The 24,595-nt window shown below is 35.7% G+C and overlaps 1 protein-coding gene across 3 annotated transcripts in view; it reads right to left on the reverse strand.

The window, feature by feature from the left end:
* Window positions 1–1,484: 1,484 nt before the first annotated feature.
* The window catches only part of LOC106074399 (adenosine deaminase AGSA-like), a 64,141-nt gene continuing 41,030 nt past the window's right edge, over window positions 1,485–24,595 (reverse strand). For 2 of the 3 annotated variants that reach the window (XM_056044385.1, XM_056044386.1), the window contains exons 7-12: window positions 14,826–14,939; window positions 14,391–14,518; window positions 10,644–10,849; window positions 10,003–10,160; window positions 8,141–8,343; window positions 1,485–5,201 (exon numbers count right to left, since the gene is read on the reverse strand). In XM_056044385.1, the coding sequence (XP_055900360.1) occupies window positions 4,979–5,201; window positions 8,141–8,343; window positions 10,003–10,160; window positions 10,644–10,849; window positions 14,391–14,518; window positions 14,826–14,939 (1,032 nt within the window). In that variant the 3' untranslated portion in view covers window positions 1,485–4,978. The remainder of the gene's footprint in view (window positions 5,202–8,140; window positions 8,344–10,002; window positions 10,161–10,643; window positions 10,850–14,390; window positions 14,519–14,825; window positions 14,940–24,595) is intronic. The other variant, XM_056044387.1, reaches the window with a different exon arrangement.

Here is a 24,595-nt window from a genome sequence, read left to right on the forward strand (position 1 = left end):
ATGTGGTGAGAATGTCACAATAGGTAATTAAATAGAAACAATCAAAAAGTGAAAGTAGAAACTTAAATGATATTAAAACATTTTAAACATCGTAGTCACATTTTTTTGCACTTTGTCTATATTACTTATGGTTGTTTCCTTTGTGCTTTGCTACAATATCCAAGTTCTTTATATTAACTTCTATCAAACGTGCATACACATCTATGTGTGTACACACTAATGCGAACATAGGCATTTAAATATTTATATTGTTTCTTTTGTTGTCTCCCTTCCTATGACAATTTTTTATTTCCTCCCTTGAGATTTGGAAAGCTACTTCCTCATCATCAAGGTGGAAATCCTGTCTGCTAGAGTCAGTATATCGGGAGTTTCTGTTCAGAGACAATTTCTCAGTGGCTTTTTTTTTGTCACAGGGGCCTATTAGAGTCGTACTGAAAGTTATTTCATATGTATATATGTGTATGTATATATATATATATATATATATATATATATATATATATATATATATATATATATATATATATATATATATATACTTTTTTTTTGTAATAAAAAAATCCTTAGTTGGGTGTCTTCTAGCTGCATGGTGCTGTTGCATTTCACGCGATAATATGAAAAACTACTTATTAATTGTAGTATTAAATTATGTTCCACTTATATGATTATTAAATAGATTTTTCCCTTTGAAAAAAAATAGTAACCATTTTTTTTTGTAAATGTGGTATTTAGTATGACAGAACTTACAGAACTTAGCAATACATTTTTTTTTTAAATTATTTTGACAAAAATATAAAACCGTTTGCATAAATGTGTTAAAAATATGGTACATGACTATCTCCCTTATTAAATGGCTTCCTGTGTTTGTTACTATTAATAGTGAATAGTTGTAGAAATGGTGTTTATTTATGAAAAAAAAAACTGCTTGCATTCTTGATTTTAGAAATTAAATTGTTCATTTTCAGAAAAGAAAAAAGTAACCGTTGCATCAGAACTTTGATAGGTCTAAAATATCATGATGTCGGATTTTCAATATCTTTTCTAGTTTACGAGATCTATACGGGACGGACGGACAGACATTCCACACAAAACTAATAGCGTCTTTTCCCCTTTTTGGGCCCGCTAAAAACTAAAGCAAATAAAAACTGCTTACTTTATTCATGGTAAACCAGTCACACAGACTAAAAATTCAAATTATCAAGGTGTAATAATGAATGAAAAGTTATCATGGAATTCACATATTGATGAAATTATTTTAAAATCAAGCAAAATATTAGTGTTTATTAAAAGAAATTTTTACAAATCAAACAACAATATAAAATTTAAAATGTTATATAACTTAGTTATGCCAATATTAGAATATGCATCTTCTGTTTGGGATTCCTCAACTTAGGAAAACATTAAGAAACTAGAACAAATACATAATAGATGAGTGAGATTTATAACAAACGAATATTTCAATTTGATTAAAGTAACACCATTAATAAAATCACTAAACTTTATTGAGACACACCAGGACAGAAGAATAAAAGTAAAGTAATACATAAAACACTAAACCGTAACTTACAAAAAGAAAAAAAAACACCTAATAAAATACTCAGAAAGACACAAGCAATGAGGTGCATTTCATAGCATCTCCGATAGAAGAAATTCATACAAGTGCTCCTTCTTCCCTAGTGGCATTAGAGAATGGAATGGGTTGCCTGAATAAGCCAGAAAAATCAACGACTTAGCAGAGTTTAATTCATTGATTAATATGTATTGAGACATGAAATGCCTAGGAAGTAATCATCTTCTTTAAAGAAGTAACGTCTGTAATATATAAGATAAGAAGATAAGATAAAGATAAAATTTACCAAAAAATAATCTTTCTTTGTTTAACATATTGTTAATATAATTTCCCTTACACTTATGTATTGTTTTAGAAGTTGTGAATTTTATGAAAAAAATTGCTAGCGTAATTATTTTTATAAACTAACGGTTTGCTTTTAGAAAACAAAAAGTAGCCACAACGCATGGAGAAATAAGATTTTTTCAAAAATTTATGGGGGCGCTAAAAATATTATTTCTAGTAAAAGCGTAGATATTCATTTTCAAGGTCAAAAATTTATAACATAAAAGGCTCTTGCAGTGAAACGCCTTCCATGTACACATGAGGCTTTGTTAGAAACCAAAAAGTCTCAATGGTTGTTTAGTATATTTTAAAGTTAAGATTCTTTGACATTTTATATCTTAAGACACTCATTTGTAAGCCTACATGCACTAAGGCTCCGTGCTGGGATTAATCCCGCATGCACCAGTTTTATCTGTTCCAAGACTTGTATCTTCGAATCTGTTTCTGAGCACCCTGCAATCGTTGAGGATGTGTTCTACTGTCTCGTCTTCTGTGTGACAGTGTCGACATCTGGGATTGTAATTCTCTCGGATCCTAGTGAAGTAGGCTCCTATCGGACAATGTCCCTTACGAAACCGTGCCGAAATTGCTTGATCGTCAGTGTCTCATGTGTGGAACATAAAACCTATCTTGACCAGGATCTCGAAAACGGCTCTTACATTTTTCCTAGAAAATTGACAGTTTATGTATATTTCATGGAAAAATACAAGCTAATTGGCCACACAGGGAAAACTCTGGTTTGACCATTATAATTTTAAAAAAAATTAAATTTGGCTTACGTCTTTTTTTATTATGCAACCAGGTCAGTGGCTGAAGTCAGTCAATAGTTACATCGATCAATAAACAAATAGACGTTCAGACACATTTTGCACACGGTCTCATGCAGAAATCATTAGCTGGACTATTCATTTGCGACAACAAGGATGTACATATATTTACACAATACACAATATCAAAACTACATCTGTAACTAGATCCAGTATTCTAGTCTCGAGTACTGTCCTTTAATGTTTACAAGTCTGAATCTAGATCATTGAGATATAATTTTCTATACTCTTGAATAGATTTATACATGAGGGTACCAGGGAAATTTTTAGGTGGGGGTTGGAGGCATGGGCGTAGCCAGGATTTTTTTCCGGGGGGGGGCTTTTTGCTCCCCCCCCCCCACCGAAAAAAAAAATAATATATATATATGTGTTTGTATGGATGGATGTGTGTGTGTGTGTACATAATTAATCTCTATTACATTCTGACTCTTCATTCTTTTGGAAAACGTTTATTGTGCCCTAGAATAGGTTCTTCCTGGAGTTAGTGGAAAAATTGTAGACTCCTCGCCATTGTCAGCAAGGGGGTCTGGGGGAGCGCTAACTAAATGCATATTCTGAGGTACATACAGTGCCTTATTTTGCTATTAAAAAGTTTTATTTCAAAAACCTAATGTTCTATTCTTACAGACCTCCCGCGCCTTTTGGCGCATTCGGTGGAAAGTTGTTTCCACAAAAATCTGTTACTGGCAATGTCTAGGATGTCATCGCAACTCCTATTATGCGTAATTCAATTTGTCGGAGAACATGTCCCGCAAACCTCATGCGACGCTCTGTCACAACCTTACTAAGGGGTCGACTCCCATTTTGACATAGGATATCCTTGATTTAGACCCGATCTCTATAACTGACTCCTAAAATCCTTCTTAGCCATCTTTGTAGAGCCACATTTAGTGCTTTTCAATTTCATTGCACTTTATTAATGGAACCCAGCCACTGGTAGACATGTGTAACTTTTTTTGACTTCTATCTTGGAATTAGGTGACTATTTTTCTTTAGATGTTATATCGAAAAGGGAAATTTTATCGTTTTTTTTTTAAAATTCAAAACCACATTTAGCGACGGTCATAGAATTTGGTGACTGTAGTTTGCTTTAGAAATAATATTGAAGAGAGAGGCTTTCAACCTTAAAACGCTCTGTAGGGAGGTTTTAATCTCAAAACTATCTTGAGGGGGTTTTAAACTTTTAAAAATGCCATCTGGAGTTTAAACTCACCCCCCCCCCAATTGGTTTGGCTACGCTCAAAGAATTTTAGTGTGTAATTTGCTTTTTTTTTTATATTGAAGAGGTATTTTTTTTAGCATCAAGCCCCTGTGAAGGAATATTTAAACTCAAAACACCCAATAGGCTTGGCTACGCTCATAGCATTTTGATTGCGAATTTGTTTTTTTTTTATTTTGAAGATTTATTTTTTAGTTTCAAACTCCGCTGGCGGGGGGTTTAAACTAAAAAAAACCTTTGGCTATGCTCATAGCATTTTGAGTGCGTAATTTGCTTTTTTTTTATATTGAAGAGGTATTTTTAGCTTCAAACCCAGCTGAGGAGGGGTTTAAACTCAGAACCCCTTTGGCTACGCTCATACAATTTTGAGTGTGTAATTTGATTTTTTATATTGAAGAGGGGTTGATCGTGAATTTTGGAGAAGGGTTTAAAATCAAAATCTTACTTAGATGTGCCCTTGGAATTTTGGGATTGTCGTGTGCAATTTTTTTTGTTTAATAGAAGAGGGAAATTTAAATGCAAAACCCCCTGGTAGGGGGTTTTAAACTTAAAACCCCCTTGGCTGTGCTAGGGCAAGTGATGGTTTGGTATTAAAATTTCACCTAAAATAAACAAAATTAAAGCAAAAGATCAGTCACTAAACTCCGACTACCCCCTCTGCGGGGGGGGGGGGGATTTCATTTCGGACACACACACCCCTGGCTACGCCCATGGTTGGAGGTAATCCGAGGCGGGTTCTAAAAAATATTTATTTTCCGAAATCTATCATTCAAAGGACATTAAGAGCCAAGAGGTCACTCTTTTAGCATGTCTCAGATTATCAGCTTAAAATAATTATTATTTAAATTTTACTTGATTAAAAGCAGCGTAAATATAAAAAAATTAAATTTTGTTTGTAGTTGTTGAACAAATATTAATTTATAAACATGATTCATCACATTTCGCTAATTTGAAATTAGGTTGGAGCAATTGTGTTTGTGTACTCAAGGGGACATTACGGAAGGATATTACAGTTATCTTCCTTGGTCCCCATCCGAGCTACACTTTCAATCCAGAGTGGTACCATATTGCGATGACCAAGGAAATGAAAGCCCAGGATGGCCAATGGAGAGGAGTAGAACTGTTTTTAGAGTGCACCACCTTGGTTGTAGATGTTGATCGAATGTAAGGCATTTTCTGTAGATCCGTAATAAATGTGTTCCACTTGATCTGCCAAAGTTTCATTGCTTTAACTTTCTGAACATTGTTTAATGTGCTAAATCTGTAAACAAACAAGCAAAATTAAAAAAAAAAATATATAAAACAATAAATAAATACTTAAAAAAAACATAGCTTATATTAAGTGTATTAATTCGTTTGGGTTAGTCATGTAATTACATTTGTAATAGAGCTAGACAAACAATAATAAATCTGTGCTATTTGAAATATTGTTACTAATTGTTTTTGTTTAGCGCGATTTCTTTTCTTTTTTTTTTTGCTTTCTCAATACGCTATGATCCTAACCCTAACCCTAACCCCCACACACACACTATTTTTACACTATCTTTTTAGCCCTTCTATCTTCCTATGGAAGGACTGACCCTACACAGATACAGACCACACTCTTCCTATGGAAGGACTGACCCTACACAGATACAGACCACACTCTTCCTAAGGAAGGACTGACCCTACACAGATACAGACCACACTCTTCCTATGGAAGGGCTGACCCTACACAGATACAGACCACACTCTTCCTAAGGAAGGACTGACCCTACACAGATACAGACCACACTCTTCCTATGGAAGGACTGACCCTACACAGATACAGACCACACTCTTCCTAAGGAAGGACTGACCCTACACAGATACAGACCACACTCTTCCTATGGAAGGACTGACCCTACACAGATACAGACCACACTCTTCCTATGGAAGGACTGACCCTACACAGATACAGACCACACTCTTCCTATGGAAGGACTGACCCTACACAGATACAGACCACACTCTTCCTATGGAAGGACTGACCCTACACAGATACAGACCACACTCTTCCTATGGAAGGACTGACCCTACACAGATACAGACCACACTCTTCCTATGGAAGGACTGACCCTACACAGATACAGACCACACTCTTCCTATGGAAGGACTGACCCTACACAGATACAGACCACACTCTTCCTATGGAAGGACTGACCCTACACAGATACAGACCACACTCTTCCTATGGAAGGACTGACCCTACACAGATACAGACCACACTCTTCCTAAGGAAGGACTGACCCTACACAGATACAGACCACACTCTTCCTATGGAAGGACTGACCCTACACAGATACAGACCACACTCTTCCTATGGAAGGACTGACCCTACACAGATACAGACCACACTCTTCCTAAGGAAGGACTGACCCTACACAGATACAGACCACACTCTTCCTAAGGAAGGACTGACCCTACACAGATACAGACCACACTCTTCCTATGGAAGGACTGACCCTACACAGATACAGACCACACTCTTCCTAAGGAAGGACTGACCCTACACAGATACAGACCACACTCTTCCTATGGAAGGACTGACCCTACACAGATACAGACCACACTCTTCCTATGGAAGGACTGACCCTACACAGATACAGACCACACTCTTCCTATGGAAGGACTGACCCTACACAGATACAGACCACACTCTTCCTATGGAAGGACTGACCCTACACAGATACAGACCACACTCTTCCTATGGAAGGACTGACCCTACACAGATACAGACCACACTCTTCCTATGGAAGGACTGACCCTACACAGATACAGACCACACTCTTCCTATGGAAGGACTGACCCTACACAGATACAGACCACACTCTTCCTATGGAAGGACTGACCCTACACAGATACAGACCACACTCTTCCTATGGAAGGACTGACCCTACACAGATACAGACCACACTCTTCCTATGGAAGGACTGACCCTACACAGATACAGACCACACTCTTCCTATGGAAGGACTGACCCTACACAGATACAGACCACACTCTTCCTATGGAAGGACTGACCCTACACAGATACAGACCACACTCTTCCTTTGGAAGGACTGACCCTACACAGATACAGACCACACTCTTCCTAGGTCCTTGAATTCCAAAAGCGCATAACCATAACTCGTTTCTGGCTAGTTTGACCTGAATCTTTATTATTATTATTATTTTATTATTTAATGAAACATCTAGCATTTAAATGACATCACTTAATGTTTTGCGTTCTCCAATAGAATGCCCTCATCCCTAAAACGAACTTTTTGGTCCGTGAATGAGAGAAGCCTTGATAAATAGATCCTTTAGCTTCACTTCAATAGTTTGAAAGAAGGCACATCTCTATTCGCCATTGAGTCTACTCTTCACATAGAACTTTAAAAACATTTTGTTAGCCATAGATTTAGTCTTTAATTTATAACTATACAAAAACAAGTATTCAGACAATTCATGCAGCTATTTCCTAATTAGAAAAAAAAAAAAAATAATAATGAGAATACGCTTATTGCAAAATAAAACGGAAGTCTACCAGAGTAAAGAGCTACTCACCAAAAAGTGATGTTGAGTCTAAATAGGGCTTAAATACGGACGAAAGTATAATATTGTATTTGATAAGTTCTTAAATAAAAATAATGGGTCGAAATTGCGAATAAAAAAAATCTTTATACGAAATTTAACAGCTTAGTTGTTTTATGTACACGATAAGTACACTACAATCAGGAGAGTTAGTGATGAGTCAGGACTTTTACAAATGTATAACAGATTTACATAACGCAATAAAAAGTTTAAATAAGTTTTTGAAACTCCACTCTATTACAAATTTTGGTTATTCTTGTACAAATCTTTTTTCTTCTATTGAAATTATCTTACTTACAGAACAATTTAAAACTAAAAAAAGTAATATGTAAACAAAATTTTGGTGTCAATGTCAATCTCAAATCAATATAGGACTAACTACAAGTTGGTCTAAAACTCTATAGTAAGTAAGATTATCTATAATTAATACATAGGTCAAAATAGATTTAATAACTTAAAGAGGCGGTTGACCTGAACATGTCAAGAACATGTCCTTTTTAAGTTAATGTGTGTGTGTGTGTGTGTGTTACAGAGAGAGGTATATGTGTGTTACAGAGAAGTGTGTGTTTGTGTGACAAAGAGATGTGAATTAGACAAATATCAGACCTGATTGAATTAATGGCCAGTTGTTTGAGCAATGTCAAGTCAGCTTTATCACTGGACATTGCAATAAATACGATATAGAAGTCATGTGATAATGGTGCAGAGTCCATGGTGGTGCGGTCATCACAACTAATGACGATAGAATAGTTGCTGGCTATTAGTGAAGCCATTGGATGGTTACGAAAATCGCTGACCAATCTGAGGACCTGAAAGAATAAGGTAAGATACTGAGTTTGATTTTTTTTCTTCCATTAGCTGCACGAGACGACGTTAAGAAGGCCACTATCAGGAGAATGATTAGTTAAGTACTAGATAAAACCCACTTAATTATACCTCAGGCGTCACTAGAGTCAATTTCACTCGGTGCGATTAGCTCATGGTTTTAAGACCCCCAATAGCTTTCCCCCCAAAAAATAGCAAAAGAAAAAAACTAAATATCATTTTCTTAAACAGCTAATTGCCTACAATGTGAGCAATGTCAAGTCAGCTTTATCGCTGGACATTGTTCACCTATAATGTCCTATTTTAAAATTTCATTGTTTATGACATTATATCAGTAGCTAACTATTACATATATTAAAATGTAACATTATTAAATTAGAAACAAACTTAAAATCAAACGTACATGTTTTCTTTACTGTTCTTTAATAAACACATCCATATGGAAAGAGAAAACTGAAGGATTAGTAAAATGGCTGGAAGAGATTCATATTGTTACGAATCTCACTATCCAGGCTCTCTGCAAACTGCACCATACACCACCAACTTAAAGAACTTGACAACTCAGGGCTCCAAAGTAACGTAACACTTTAATAGTTGAATAAATAACAGCCAATACTGTACAATTGGCAGCACGTAACACAAGACTGTACAAATATCTCTCCGATAACACCGTACCGCCGTATCAACTCTTGCACTGGCCTCTCCGTCTCGTTCCGGGCTTGCACTGGGTTCAACAGTTCAGGACTGACTTCACACACTAGGCTCATTGTGTCGGACTCGATCGCAGATCAAGATCAAGACGCCAGTCGTCTCAACTGTACTTGGCAGTACTCCGCACTGAACAGTCGTAATGCTCCGTACAGAACCACACCGTTGAACTGTGCTGTAGTCGACCGTGTTCTGAACGCCTGCCGTGAACCGTCTTGAATGCGACACTTCCGCTCTTTATATAGGGTCCCTGATGGCTTTCTAGAACCGGACGGAACATCGCTCGACGTTTCTAGCTTCGTCACATGACTACATCCCTCGTGACGCTCCTGAGCTCTGTTCACGACGGCGATCCTTCCCAAACCCATCCTGTTGACACTCGACTCGTATCTCGTCACGGTTGACCGCTCGTCTAGCGCTGGCCTGGGACGATTTGCGTCGGCTGACTACACTCACACCACTACCCCCCCCTCTGTGCCACCACCAGGTTTATAACAATATGCATTAAAAAAAAACTGCCCAGTTTTAAGCTTCTTCAAGATTAACTTTATTTGCCTGTAGCTTAGATATCTTCTCAGTCCTATTATTTTTGTTAAAATGTATTGTGGTAAATCGTTATATAAGCCTACAACTACTCATTTTTTTTAGCGGACATCAACAATTAACAGTTGATGAATTACGACATTTTTGTTGCCTGGCCTTAAACATTTCTGCTTCCAGTCTGAGTTAAAAACAATCATTGCACTCAGTATTTGACTTTGACCTTTTGTACTTTTCTAGAATAGTCAGTTCGGCTTCTTAAAATTATCTCCCGAAAATGAATTGTTTTAACTAGATATCTACAGATGCCCAACCTGTGACAGCATCTTACTTGAAAGTGTTCTATGTCAACAAGTTCTACTTGATGAGATAATGACTGTAAAGATGTTACCTACCTGATTAGACAGTGGCTGGACTTCAAGTGGTATATCTCTCTCTTTATACAACTTCATCAAGTGTGGATGTTTGCTCAGAGCATAGGCGTGTCCAACTCGAGTGGCGTTGAGCAGTAGGGCGTCTATCAGATTGTACCCAGTCTCAGTCCCTTGCCAGTCTAGATTTGGTCAACAAAAAAATTGGATCTTACTTGTTTCTGACACAGTCTATCTTACTTGTTTCTGACACAGTCTATCTTACTTGTTTCTGACACAGTCTATCTTACTTGTTTCTGGCACAGTCTATCTTACTTGTTTCTGACACAGTCTATCTTACTTGTTTCTGACACAGTCTATCTTACTTGTTTCTGACACAGTCTATCTTACTTGTTTCTGACACAGTCTATCTTAATTGTTTCTGACACAGTCTATCTTACTTGTTTCTGACACAGTCTATCTTACTTGTTTCTGACACAGTCTATCTTACTTGTTTCTGACACAGTCTATCTTACTTGTTTCTGACACAGTCTATCTTACTTGTTTCTGACACAGTCTATCTTACTTGTTTCTGACACAGTCTATCTTACTTGTTTCTGACACAGTCTATCTTACTTGTTTCTGACACAGTCTATCTTACTTGTTTCTGACACAGTCTATCTTACTTGTTTCTCCAGCATGGAGGAAGTATGGTAAGTGATAAGGAGGATCTTGCTGTGATGGATACAACAAAGCTTCACTGTAATAGGAAAATGGATTGTACAGAGCCTCATTTCCAGAGAGGTCGTATCCTGCCATAACATCTGGATATTTCTTATGTAAGGCCATCACGTCTTTAATCTCGTTTAATATGGTAGTCACATTTTGAAATCTTGTAATCAAAAGTATATGTTCAAATCCAGGTGGTAAAACCACAAAACATTGCAATAAAAAAAAACAACAACGTGTCCATTCAGACATTACAAGCTCATAGAACAGAAACTCACACATATGCCTACGTAAAGATGAATGGAACATTGGAACAGTGCAATCATGAAAAGTAATTCATTCATCATTTCAGATCCCTAGGTTTCAACTAAAACATTGTACAGTAAAAAGTATTAACTACATGGCTTTTTATTTTCAACACTCAGATAATATCAATAACTAAGAAGTACTATAATGGTAGTGTTTTCGATTCCGTAGATTAAGGATAAGTGATGTGTTTCACAAAATTACGCAAACTCAGTTTTGACTTTTGACCTGCATATTTTTCCGCATCTCGTGCATCAACAAGATTAGAGTAATGCGTGTGTGTGTTTTAATGTCCAAAACCAAAATGAAACAGTGTTACAATCTTTTCTTCTCATGAGAATGGTTTGTTTGCTTTATGGAATCTCCAACAAAAAAAAGCATAATAAAAAAAAAAAACTAAAAAAAACCAACGCTTAAATGAAGCGTAGGCCTAATGTATAAATTAGTTTGGATCACTCATGTTATACCATACATGGGCGTAGCCGGGATTTTTTTCGGGGGGGGGGGGGTTGGGGGGGATTTTTCTCCCCTCCCCTCCCCCCCCCTGAAATAATAAAAAAATATATATAAAATAATTAATCTCGCCCTTACCAGCAAGGGGTCTGGGAGAGCGCTGAGAGCTCCACCAGCGCCGGGCGGAGCCTCTCCGCCAAGCACTATTTCTGATATTGAAAGCCAACTAAATGCGTATTCTGAGGTAACTACAGTGCATTATTTTGAAATTAAAAAGTTTTATTTCAAAAACCTTATGTGCTATTCTTACTGTCTTAGACCCTCTCGCGTCTTTCGGCGCATTTGCTGGCACGCTGTTTCCACAAAAATCTGTCACTGGCAATGTCTGAAGCCTCTTCCCACCTGCTCTGAGGACATCCATGAAAGTGTGGCGCCAAGTTGTACTAGGATGTCATCGCAACTCTTATTATGCGTAATTCATTTTGTCGGAGAACATGTCCCGCAATGTTCATGCGACGCTCTGTCACAACATTACTAAGGCGTCGACTTCAAATTCGGCATAGGATTTCCTTGATTTTGACCCGATCTCTATAACTGACACCTAAAATCCGTCTTAGCCATCTTTGTAGAGCCACATTTAGTGCTTTTCAATTTCATTGCACTTTATTAATGGAGCCCAGCCACTGGTAGACATGTATAACTTTTCTTGACTTCTATCTTGGAATTAGGTGAATATTTTGCTTTAGATGTTATATCGAAAAGGGAAGTTTTATCGTCAAAATCATCTGTTGGGGGTTTTAAACTAAAATATATCTGGAGTTGTTTTATTTTTTAAAATTCAAAACCACATTTAGCTACGGTCATAGAATTTGGTGACTATAGTTTGCTTTAGAAATAATATTGAAGAGAAAGGCTTTCAACCTTAAAACGCTCTGTAGGGGATTTTAAACTCAAAACTATCTTGAGGGGACTTTTAAAAAAGCCATCTGGAGGAGAGGGGTTGAAACTCAAAACCCGTCATTGGCTTTGCTACGCTAAAAGAATTTTAGTGTGTAATTTGCTTTTTTTAGCGGCCCCCGAAAGGGGAAAAGACGCTATTAGTTTTATGCGAAATGTCTGTCCGTCTGTTCGTCCGTCCCGTTTAGATCTCGTAAACTAGAAAAGATATTGAAAATCCGACATCACAATATTTTAGACCATTCAAAGTTCTGATGCAACTGCTACTTTTTTTCCAGAAAGCGAAAAATCAAATTTTAAAAATCGGTTATGCAAGCAGTTTTTTAAAGAGAAAAAGCTAATTAGTATACATTATAATTTAGACCTAATTTAAAACGAATAGTAATCTTATAAACTTTATTTTCTTGAACATTATTTTGAATGCATTGCTATTGAGAATTCGAATAAGAGATGAAGCATTTTCGAAACAATTACAACAAGTGAAGATCAGGAGAGGCACGGTAAAGCGCTTAGCTTCCGAACCGAGGGTCCCGAATTCGAATCCTAGTGAAGACTGGGATTTTCAACTTCGGAATCCTTGGGCGCCTCTGAGTCTACCCAGCTCTAATGGGTACCTGACATTAGTTGGGGAAAAGTAAAGACGGTTGGTCGTTGTGCTGGCTACATGACACCCTCATTTACCGTAGGCCACAAAAACAGATGAACTTTACATCATCTGCCCTATAGGCCACAGGGTCTGAAAGGGGAACTAGTTAGGCCAGGTTCACATCTAATTTCACCTTTACTTGCACCTATCCTTTGATCTGCTATACCGTTGGGGCACTACACAAGATCTGTCAACCTTTTTTCTCCATTCTTATCTCTCATTTGTCTTTGATATAATTTCATTTGGATGTTCTTTCTGAAAATATTGAAGCCTGCCTGGGTGGACCAATTCGGGGGCCGATTTTAAGTTTGTGTGGAAATCCACACAAACTGTCTTTGTAACCTTGTTTATATTGAAGAGGTATTTTTTAGCATCAAACCCATGTGAAGGGAAATTTAAACTCAAAACACCCAATAGGCTTGGCTACGCTCATAGCATTTAGATTGCGAATTTTTAAATTTTATTTTGAAGATTTATTTTTTAGCTTCAAACCCCGCTGGCGGGGGGTTTAAACTAAACACCTCTTTGGCTACGCTCATACAATTTTGAGTGTGTAATTTGCTTTTTTATGTTGAAGAGGGGTTTATCGTAAATTTTGGAGAGGGGTTTAAAATCAAAATCTTCCTTAGATGTGCTCTTGGAATTTTGGGATTGTCGTTTGCATTTTTTTTGTTTTATAGAAGAGGGGGATTTAAATGCAAAAAAAACCCTGGTAGGGGGGTTTTAACTCAAAACCCCTGGTAGAGGGTTTTAAACTCAAAACCCCTGGTAGGGGTTTTTAAACTTAGAACCCCCTGGTAGGGGTTTTCCAGCTCAAAACCCCCTGGTAGGAGGTTTTAAACTCAAAACCCCTATGGCTGTGCTAAGGCAAGTGATGGTTTAGTATTAAAATTTCACCTAAAATAAACAAAATTAAAGCAAAAGATCAGTCACTAAACTTTGAAACCCCTCCCCATGCAGGGGGGGGGGAAATTTTATTTCGGGGGGGGGGAGGGTTGAACCCCCACCCCCTGGCTACGCCCATGATACCATATATAAATATTTATATTAGACTTCATAATAAGATTTGTTTTTTTTTAAAGTAGTTTTGTATTTTTTTCTTTTTTTTTATGCGGACTTTCTCAGTATGTTTTTGTGAGTTAACTTAGATCTGTTATCATTTTTCAAGTTTAAAAAAGCGAAATGCTAATATTCTACTAAAATGGCTGCACCTTGTATATCTCGATATCGTATCACATAGTAATACATAAATTCGTGACTACTTGTTAAGCGATTGTATGAATTATCTTGCACACGTTTTTTTTTTTATGAATACAGCCAAAGGCGTAAAAATGTTAATTACCTAATGCCAGAGAAGATGATTTTCATTCCACTGAAGTCTGGAAAGTGTTGAACAAATTTGTCACTAACTTCTTTCACCAGTTTCACACAATATTCTCTATCGTACACTTTGCCGTTTAGATCATATAACTTAGAAATAGAAAAGTAGACAATGAACCTATTAAAAAGTTACATATGCCTGGTTATATGCATGTTTACATGTAGATAAAATGGAATTATAGATTCATAGTTTATAATAATGATAATAATAGTAATAATAATAGTCGTAATATTTATTGTCCGTAAGGAAATTTGTCTTACAATTTGTGCATTACACCAAACAAAACATTATGACTATAAAAAAAAAAATGTACATTCACACCAGACTCACTCATAATTTACATGTGAAAAGTTTATATCATATTGTTTCTATTATGTACAGAAAGTACCAACTTACCCAGAAATACGTGACTCTTACTTCAATAAATTGAACATTGGCTTCTCGAAACTCAATCATAGTCTGCCATAACAAGTCTTTAAAAATAGGAATGTAATAGAGTAGTTGACCAACCTGTTGAGGTGTATTTTGATCAACTGTACTTGTCAATGAGTAAAGACAATTTCGTATCATACTTGAATGGTTAATGTGCATACAAGATGTAGGCTTATAAGTTGGCCATTTTTTACAAAGCTCGGTCTGTCTCAATACGCTATAATCCGACATACTAACCACTGTGCTTATGAAAATTAAAGGTTTTATAATTACTCATTGTTCACTTCAAACTTTTCTCTCTACAAAGTATAAAGGGACTAATTCAGCTTATATCATATCAGTTAATTATAATTTCTTTTCATTGTTCGATCGCAAAACAATATAATAGTTAATTAACTATTGTTTTTTTTTAATTTCTTGTGTTATCAGGTTAAAGATATAATTTGCAAAATTTCAGCTTGATCGGAGATTGGGTGTCGGAGAAATAAGTACAAATTTTTGACCAGAAAGACAAAGTGAGTTAATATAAGCTTTATAAAAATACACTAGAAATCATTAGTAATTATACAATGGTGACAGTCGTGGACATGGACATGTTTTGATTGACTAAAATAATACAATTTCATAGAATCATTTGGAGTTGTTTTTCATATGAAAACAAACTGAAAAATCTATTATCGATAATGCGATTTCTGACTGATATAACGTTCAGTTTTTCTCTAAAAAGAGAAATCAGCTTTTTAATAGCTTTTCTAGTTGGTTTTGTTTTCGGTTTATAGTAATAGCAACTTTTTATCTTACCGGGCCGCTAAAATAATACAGACTATTTAAGACTTTTTGGGGACTAACAAAGCCCACAGAAGGCACGCCATTGTAGGAATCACTGTGCAATAAATTTTGAACCTTAAAAAAGGAACATCTCCGCTGCTTCAAGATCTAGTCGCACAATGATAAATTTCGTGCGTTTTGAATTTTTTGTTCCATTGGCCTTTGTATAACCACATAGAGCGAAACGTTTATGCTCAGTGTGCTATGGTCCAATCGCTTTTAATGAAAAAAAATGTTGCGTATTTAGATTAAAAATGTAACGGTTCACCTTTAGAAAACAAAAAGTAGCCGTTGCACCAGAACTTTAATATAAGATTTTCAATATATTTTCTAGTTTTTTTGCGATCTAAACGTGACAGATGGATGGATGGAAAGACAGACCACACAAACCTAATAGCGGCTTTCCCCCTTTTGGGCGCCGCTCAACATTACAAACATCTAACGCAGCAATAAGACCTCATTTCATTCCGTTATGAATTAGCGGCGCAAAGTTTCAATGCGTTTCCTAGAATCATGCGTTGCATATACTAAGCGGCCCTCCAGTCGAGACCCATCGTTATAGTAGGCCTCAACACTGACCTGCGACGTCGCAACGCTATTGGTCTTCACTGCCCACAGGTTGTGACGTTGCAGGTCAGTGTTTAGGCCTTGTATGACGCTTGGTCTCGCGCTGATGCATTCAAGTGTTTCTCTGCCATTCGAGCAACAGCTTGATCAGCTTCCATTTTAATTTTCCACCTGTTGAAGGTCCATAGTTCCGACGTGTGACTTATTTGTATAAAATATATATCACAAACACAAACTCAGAGGCGGCCCGTGGGAGACGGATTCCTGTCGGATCCGCATATTCGCAAGAAATATTCAAGACGTGATTTTGTTTTGATTTTTAAAAGTAATAATGTTTCGAAGATTCATTTGGAGTTGTAAAAATTCTTTTTAAATGTAAAATCTCCCGCTGGTCGACGGAGCAGGGTATGAAACCGATACCGTAGAGATAATCAGTCCTGAGCGCTAACCGCACGACCAGGAATTGCTCTTAACCTAATGACAAACTGGTTACAAATTAATAGCCTATTATTGATAATATACCTACACATTCCGGAATGACAACTACCGAGAGAGAAGTGCAATTTTACATAATTAGAGTTAAAATATTTTTCATAAAAAATCCGGAACAACCTATTTTCGTAAATGAGAAAATTATATGTTTTCTTCATTAGAAGAGGGATTTCAAACATTTATTAGCATTATTAGATTTTTCAGCAAAAATTCGGATCATTTTTGGCGACGATTTGTAAGAAAATTAAGGTAATGTAGGTCGATTTCTTTTTCGAAACAAAATCCGGAACATTCTTTACCGATTAAACAACTTTTATTATGTTTCGGCAAGAAAATTAACAAACAGTAAAATAAGTCTAAAAAGTGATTTTCAATAATCGTTTCTAGTAAATTACTTTCTTATTTTAAAATCTTGAACAACCTATTGTCTATATTTTTGAAAAAAATAGTCATTTGACATAAATTTGTTTTCAGTTAAAAATTTGGAACAATTGATATTAATAAATAAACTACAGTGACGTAGTGTCAAAGAATATAAGTGTAATATTAGCCTATTATGCGATTTCAAACAATCTTTTGACATAATTTATTTTTTATAAAACAATATCCGGTACAACTTTATAGTTAATGAAATATAAATCAGTATAGATATATTTTTTTAGCATTTATATGCTATTTACATAAAAAACCGGAACAATGTATTAAAGATCATGTGTTTATTGCAACGTTTAAGCATGGAAATAAAATCTAATATAAGTTAGAAGAGCAAACAAATATTCGCTAGCATTGATTTGTTTTTCACAAAACATTTGGAACAATCTTTTATAGATACTTAAAACTATTGCAATATTCCTGAATTAAAATAGAAATTAAAAATTACAATAGTCTTTAGTATTATTTGTTAATCTAATCGTGACGGACAGACCGACTAACAGACAAAATGCACAAAAATAATCTTCTTTTATTCTGATGGGGGCACTAAACAAAAAATAAATAAAATCTGATTTTTTAAAAAGTTTAAGGAATTGGTTTAGCACCAAAACATGTTGCATCCTTACGCTACTGCACGAAAGTCGCTGCATAAAAAGTCCATTTTAAAAAATGTGCGTGATATTTACATACAAAGTGCATTATTAGCCTTTATAAACAAACATAAATTTTTTCTTTTATTTGTAGCAGCTATTTGACCAGAAAAAACACCTTTAACTATTATTCATATTTTGTTGTAAACATTTCTTGTACATTTTATTTTAGTGATACTGAAAATACACAGTCATCGTCTATCTTTGTTAGCATATTGTAACATTGCCTCCCTTACAGTTACGTAATTGTTTTAGAATAGGTGTATTTTTATGAAAAAATCGCTTGCATAATTAATTTTATAATTTAAACGGTTTGCTTTTAGAAAACCAAAAGTAGCCGTTGCACCTATACTTTTCAAGCCGCATTTAATGGTGAAATAATATTTTTCATATCTCTTCTAGTTTTCGAGATCTGAGTGTGACAGACGGGCATTTTGCATAAACCTAATAGCGGCTTTTTCCCCTTACGGGGGCCGCTAAAAAACAATTAGTTAATCAATTAGTGGTAATTAGTAAAATTTGTTTTATTTAGAAAAAGGTGACTTAAACCTTACAGCATCGAGATATCTGGCAGTGATCATGTGGTACTTTCCCTTGTTTAAGCTTTGCTTGTTTTTTCAAGTATGTTTTAAATTTTTCTTCCAAAATTTTGCTTTTGCTTCTTGGTTTCGTTTAAATGGAATGTTCCTCCAAATGAGCAGATCGCATTACAGTTATTGAATTAGATTTGTTTTGGTACTATTAGCAACAGCAAAAATACGGGGCTGGTCTGATAAACTTGTATTTTGCTATTAACCGGAATACACTGTTTGAAAGGCAATTTTCTTTTTTCCCAGGATAGAGGTCCTTCCCCTAACTTTCTATTTTACCATTATATCTATATGTTTTTTTTTTTTTAACTTTGCACAATTATATTATGGTGCTCTGAGAAATGAAGTTGCATACACACGCGTTCATAGGAAGTGGGAAGTTTCATGCGAAATAAATTTGTTAATGTTACGTTCTATAGAAACAGCCACAAACAACGCTACACAAATTCAACCTATTGGCGTAAAGATTTATCCACTTTTCTTAGTAGTTTCTACATTCAGAGTCTACTTTTCGTTACTTCTTATCTTCTTATCTATATTATAAAGTAGAATGTGAGGTGTATGTATGTATGTTACTTATAGACATCAAAACCGCATGACCAATCTTGATAAAACTAGGCAGGATGTTCCTTGGGTACCAACTTAGAGTGTAAGTAGTGTATGTATTGTAGCCCTAAAACAAACTTAAGACCCTTAAAAAAAATAAAGTTGTCCGACTCTATTACAGCTATAGTATTTTATGGATCTAGGCCATGGTTAACAATGTTGACATGAGAAAAGATCGAACGAAGTTAGACCTAGATCTAATTTTAAGAAATACACTTTGCGCAGATAGTTTTTTACTTTGACACATGAAAATACAAAAGAAGATCCCTTGATTTCATTATATAATAAAATTAACCTTCAATTTTGTGTTTCAAAAGCATTTTTTACATAAATTAGTTCCTGATATCTGTAACTACAGATTTCCTGGCGAACATTCTTTCATTAGACAATACCGTGATGAATCGCGAACTAAAAATTAATTCGTTTATTTGTTTACTTTATAATCCCATCCCTAAATTTAAAACTCTAATTCTACTCTAAGATGATAAAACTTCTCTTCGCACAGATAGTTTTATACTTTAACACATGAACATACTAATTAGGATCATTAGCTACGTTTTACATACATCTAAATCCAGTCCACTACATTAGTAAACACAAACTTAGACCCGCAGGCAGCGGGTAATGCCAGGCTAGTATCTATATTATAAAGTAGAATGTGAGGTGTATGTATGTATGTTACTTATAGACATCAAAACCGCTTGACCAATCTTGATAAAACTTGGCAGGAATGTTTCTTGGGTACCAACTTAGACTTTAGTGTAAGTATTGTAGCCCTAAAACAAACGTAAGACCCTAAAAAAAATAATGTTGTCCGACTCTATTACAGCTATAGTATTTTATGGATCTAGGCCATGTCTACAATGTTGACAAAAGAAAAGATCGAAAGGATTTAGACCTAAATCTAATTTTAAGAAATACGCTTTGCTCAGATAGTTTTTTACTTTGACACATGAAAATACAAAAGAAGATCCATTGATTTCATTATATCATAAAATTAACCTTCAATTTTGTGTTTCAAAAGCATTTTTTAAATAAATTAGTTCCTGATATCTGTGACTACAGATTTCCTGGCAAACATTCTTTCATTAGACAATACCGTGATGAATCGCGAACTAAAAATTCATTCGTTTAATTGTTTACTTTATAATCCCATCCCTAGATCTAAAACTCTAATTCAACTCTAAGATGATAGTTTTATACTTTAACACATAAACATACTAATTATAGTCCATTCATTTCATATTTTGATCAAATAAACATTTCAAATTTGGTTTTCTAAAGCATTTTTAAGAGACTACATTCGTTTACGAAAGCTGCGAAGCCGAGTTGAGATAGGCCTAGATCTATATTCATTCATGAATCGCGTACTTAAAATTATTTCGTTTAATTGTTCACTTTATAATCCCATTCATTTAACAAAGCTATCGCTCTTTTCGTTTTTAATAGATATGAATGTATCGGCTTCGGGTAAACCCATTTTCGCAAGCCTAATTTTATTTTCGTAGCGAAAGAGAAAAAAACTTGAAAGGATCATTTGCTAAGTTTAACATACATCTAAACACAAACTTAGACCCGCAGGCCGCGGGTAATGTCAGGCTAGTCTATATTATAAAGTAGAATGTGTGGTGTATGTATGTATGTATGGATGTATGTTACTTATAGACATCAAAACCGCTTGACAAATATTGATAAAACTAGGCAGGAATGTTCCTTGGGTACCAACTTAGACCGTAGTGTATGTATTGTAGCCCTAAAACAAACTTAAGACCCTAAAAAAAAATAAAGTTGTCCGACTCTATTACAACTATAGTATTTTATGGATCTAGGCCATGTCAACAATGTTGACATGAGAAAAGATAGAAAGGATTTAGACCTAGATCTAATTTTAAGAAATACACTTTGCGCAGATAAATTTTTACTTTGACACATGAAAAGACAAAAGAAGATCCATTGATTTCATTATATAATAAAATTAATCTTCAATTTTGTGTTTCAAAAGCATTTTTTACATTAATTAGTTCCTTATATCTGTGATTACAGATTTCCTGACGAACATTCTTTCATTAGACAATTCCGTAATGAATCGCGTACTAAATATTAATTCGTTTAATTGTTTACTTTATAATCCCATCCCTAGATCTAAAACTCTAATTCAACTCTAAGATGATAAAACTTCTGTTCGCACAGATAGTTTTATACTTTAACACATGAACGTACTAATTATAGTCCATTAACTTCATATATTGATCAAATAAACATTCAAATTTGGTTTTCTAAAGTATTATTTTTAAGAGACTACATTCGTTTACAAAAGCTGCGAAGCCGAGTTGAGAAAGGCCTAGATCTATATTCATTCATGAATCGCGTACTAAAAATTATTTCGTTTAATTGTTCACTTTATAATTCCATTCATTTAACAAAGCTATCGCTCTTTTCGTTTTTAATAGATATGAATGTATCGACTTCGGGTAAACCAATTTTCGCAAAACTAATTTTATTTTCGTAGCGAAAGAGAAATAACGTGAAAGGATCATTAGTTAAGTTTAACATACATCTAAATCCAATCCACTACATTAGTAAACACAAACTTAGACCCGCAGGCCGCGGGTAATGCCAGGCTAGTATAATATAAGACGTTACTTCAAAAAAGAAGATGATTACGTCCTAAGCGTCATGCATTTAGTCATGCATATTAACCAAAGACCTAAATTCAGCTAAGTCACTAGTTTTCCTGGCTAGCTCAGGCAGCCCATTCCATGCTAGGGAAGAAAGAGCATTTCTACAAATTTGTCCTAGCATATGGAACGAGGAATATGCCTTGAGGCCTATCTTTGTGTCTTTTTGAGTATTTTGTTAGGCATTGAATTTGAAAATTATGATTCAGTGTTTTATGTATAATTGCTACTTTACTTTTGAGTCTTTTATCATGAAGGCTTTCTAAATTTAGTGATTTTACTGAAGGTGTTACTCTAGTCAAAGGTGAATATTTGTTTGTTATGAATCTCACTGCTCTATTTTGTGTCTGTTCCAGTTTCTGAATGTTTTATTGAGTTGAGGGGTCCCAAACAGAGGATGCATATTCCATTATTGGCCTAACCAAGGTTAAATAACATTTTAATTTTATGTTCTTATTTGATTTATAGAAATTTCTTTTAATAAACCCTAATGCTTTGTTTGATTTTTTGATAGTTTCACTAATATGGGGATTCCATGACAGTTTTTCATTTATAATAACACCTAAGTATTTTGCGTTTTTAGTTTGTCTGTGTTACTGGATTACTGTGACAAGTCAAAAGCTTGCTGTTAGAGTCACTCAATTTTAGCAGCATTAAATATTATTATTTATTATTTGTTTTTTTCATCTTAATTATTTCCCCGTTCTAACCCCAATTTTATCACCTTTTCCTCTTCTCACTAGACTGAGTCCACCACTTTGGCGACACCTAGGCCGCGGCGTTTCACGTATCTCCCCTTGACCGGGGGAAAGATAAACACACAGTCTCTTTGGTCTTAGGTGCCAGATGTCTTTCAAGTCGAAGACACCTTGGATGAAACACGCTTCATTATTTATTCTACCAAACCCACGTCTCTCTTTGATCAAGGAGATTATTCGTGTCACCACGCCTCTTGGCCCTTCCAATGTGCAACTTTCGTCGGACTTTACCCACGTGAGAGATAATCTTTAGTCTATCGCATTTTCTGTTTCCGCCCATCTCTTCCGGACCTTTATAAGGTAGGATAAGGCGGGACAGATACACTCTCTCATTTCTCTCTCGCTGGCAATAGAGTCTGGACTATTTCATTTATTCTTACTCTTAGAGGAATACCTAGTGGTAAGCCGAACTTAATCACAGTTCCATCTTAATTAATTTGTGTATATTTCTCACTGGATATTATCATGTGTATTTAATTATTTCATTTATATTTAATTAGTGCATTGTGTATTTCTCACTGTCGTAAGTAGAAAACATAAACATGGCATATGTATATATTTATGTATTGCATTAATCCATTAATGCCACGTTGCTCAATTGATCGTTGATGCAATCATGTATTTATTTGTACATCTATTTTATTCTCTTTATCTCGGCTGACCGCCTTGATAATTTTACTAGCGCACTAATACTGCGCTTACTGCGCGACTATACAAAATCTGCTTACATGCGGAATAACTTGTTGGCAAGGCAACGCCTCACCTAAACTTTTGCGACGTCTAGAAAACATCATTAAAAAAGCATCAAAAATTACACTCACAACATTACCACATTTAAAGGAACTTTTTGAACAAAAGTGCCTAAGAAAAATCGAAAAAATCATGGAAGACAACGGCCACACGCTCCATCAGAACTACGTCAGGTCGTCGCGAAGTGGGCGACTGCTGTCAATCAAAACAAGAACGGAGCGGTACAAAAACTCGTTCGTACCTCACTCGGTCAAACTCTATCACCGCCACTCATTGATTAGGGAACATGAAATGCACCAAGATACCTGTGTGTAGTCACTGAATGAACTTTTTTTGTTGTCTGTTGTATTTATGTGTATTTTTCTGTTGTGTTGTCTTTATATGAGAAACGAGTCCTTGTAATCACAACAAATTTCCGTAAGGATCAATAAAGCAGTCTTAGTCTTATTCTTAAATAATATATGACTTATCTCCCCTTTTCTCATTCTACTTGAGCAAGAGTATTGCCCCTTGAACGGACACTCCATTCAAGCGAACTCCATTGTTCTTGGCCGACGGCCAAGTGTAAAAAATAGCGTCAATGTCGCTGACCAGCGTCCTCCCCCCCCCTTTCTCTTTCCACTTGTGTTGTTTATTTGAGATTATTATTTCCCCTTTTATGTACATTTTTATATTACTACTATCAGCCATCTATTTTCCAAATCCCATTTGTCATCATCTCTCTATTGTGCTCTAAAGCAATTTTCCAATCTGACGAATGCACCTCATTCGAGGGCATCGATAAGATGCATTAGAGACATGTCTTAACTTGTTTATTCGCTGCCTCCCTCAGGTGTCTGCCTATTTATTCGGCATTGTTTGACAGCCACTCGTCAACCTACTCAATTGCCTACTTATTCCACATCAACCAACTATTCTATTTGGTGCTAGTCAGCACTGCGATCTACTACTTGGCGCTATCGGCTCTACTCGCCTGCCTATTCGACAGCCCACCTGTCAACTTATTAGGTACGACGTCCCTATAGACCACGTGTCTGTGCGAGACGTCATAGTTCCGCCAGATCTCCGCAATTCACTGGACATATCCTGCCCACGGCATATCAGCTCTGCCCGCAGTACACGTGTGCCCACGGTAGCCGGCCACCCGCCCTGCTGCGCCCACTACAGATATCAGAACTTAGGATCGAGACTCCACTTGAACTGAATCACCGGCGTCCCTCTACCCGCTAGAGCACCACCTCCAGCTGCAGAACCTCAAGCTAGGACACAACCGGCTGCGACCCAAGCAGGATAATCAGCTCTAAGTTCAGGAGACAAAGTGACATACTCTCTTATTAAGTGCAAGAGTGATGATTAAATATAGTATTGATTAGACATGGATGC

This window comes from Biomphalaria glabrata, chromosome 10 (genome assembly GCF_947242115.1).
Source record: "Biomphalaria glabrata chromosome 10, xgBioGlab47.1, whole genome shotgun sequence".
Taxonomy (NCBI): Eukaryota; Metazoa; Mollusca; class Gastropoda; family Planorbidae; genus Biomphalaria; species Biomphalaria glabrata.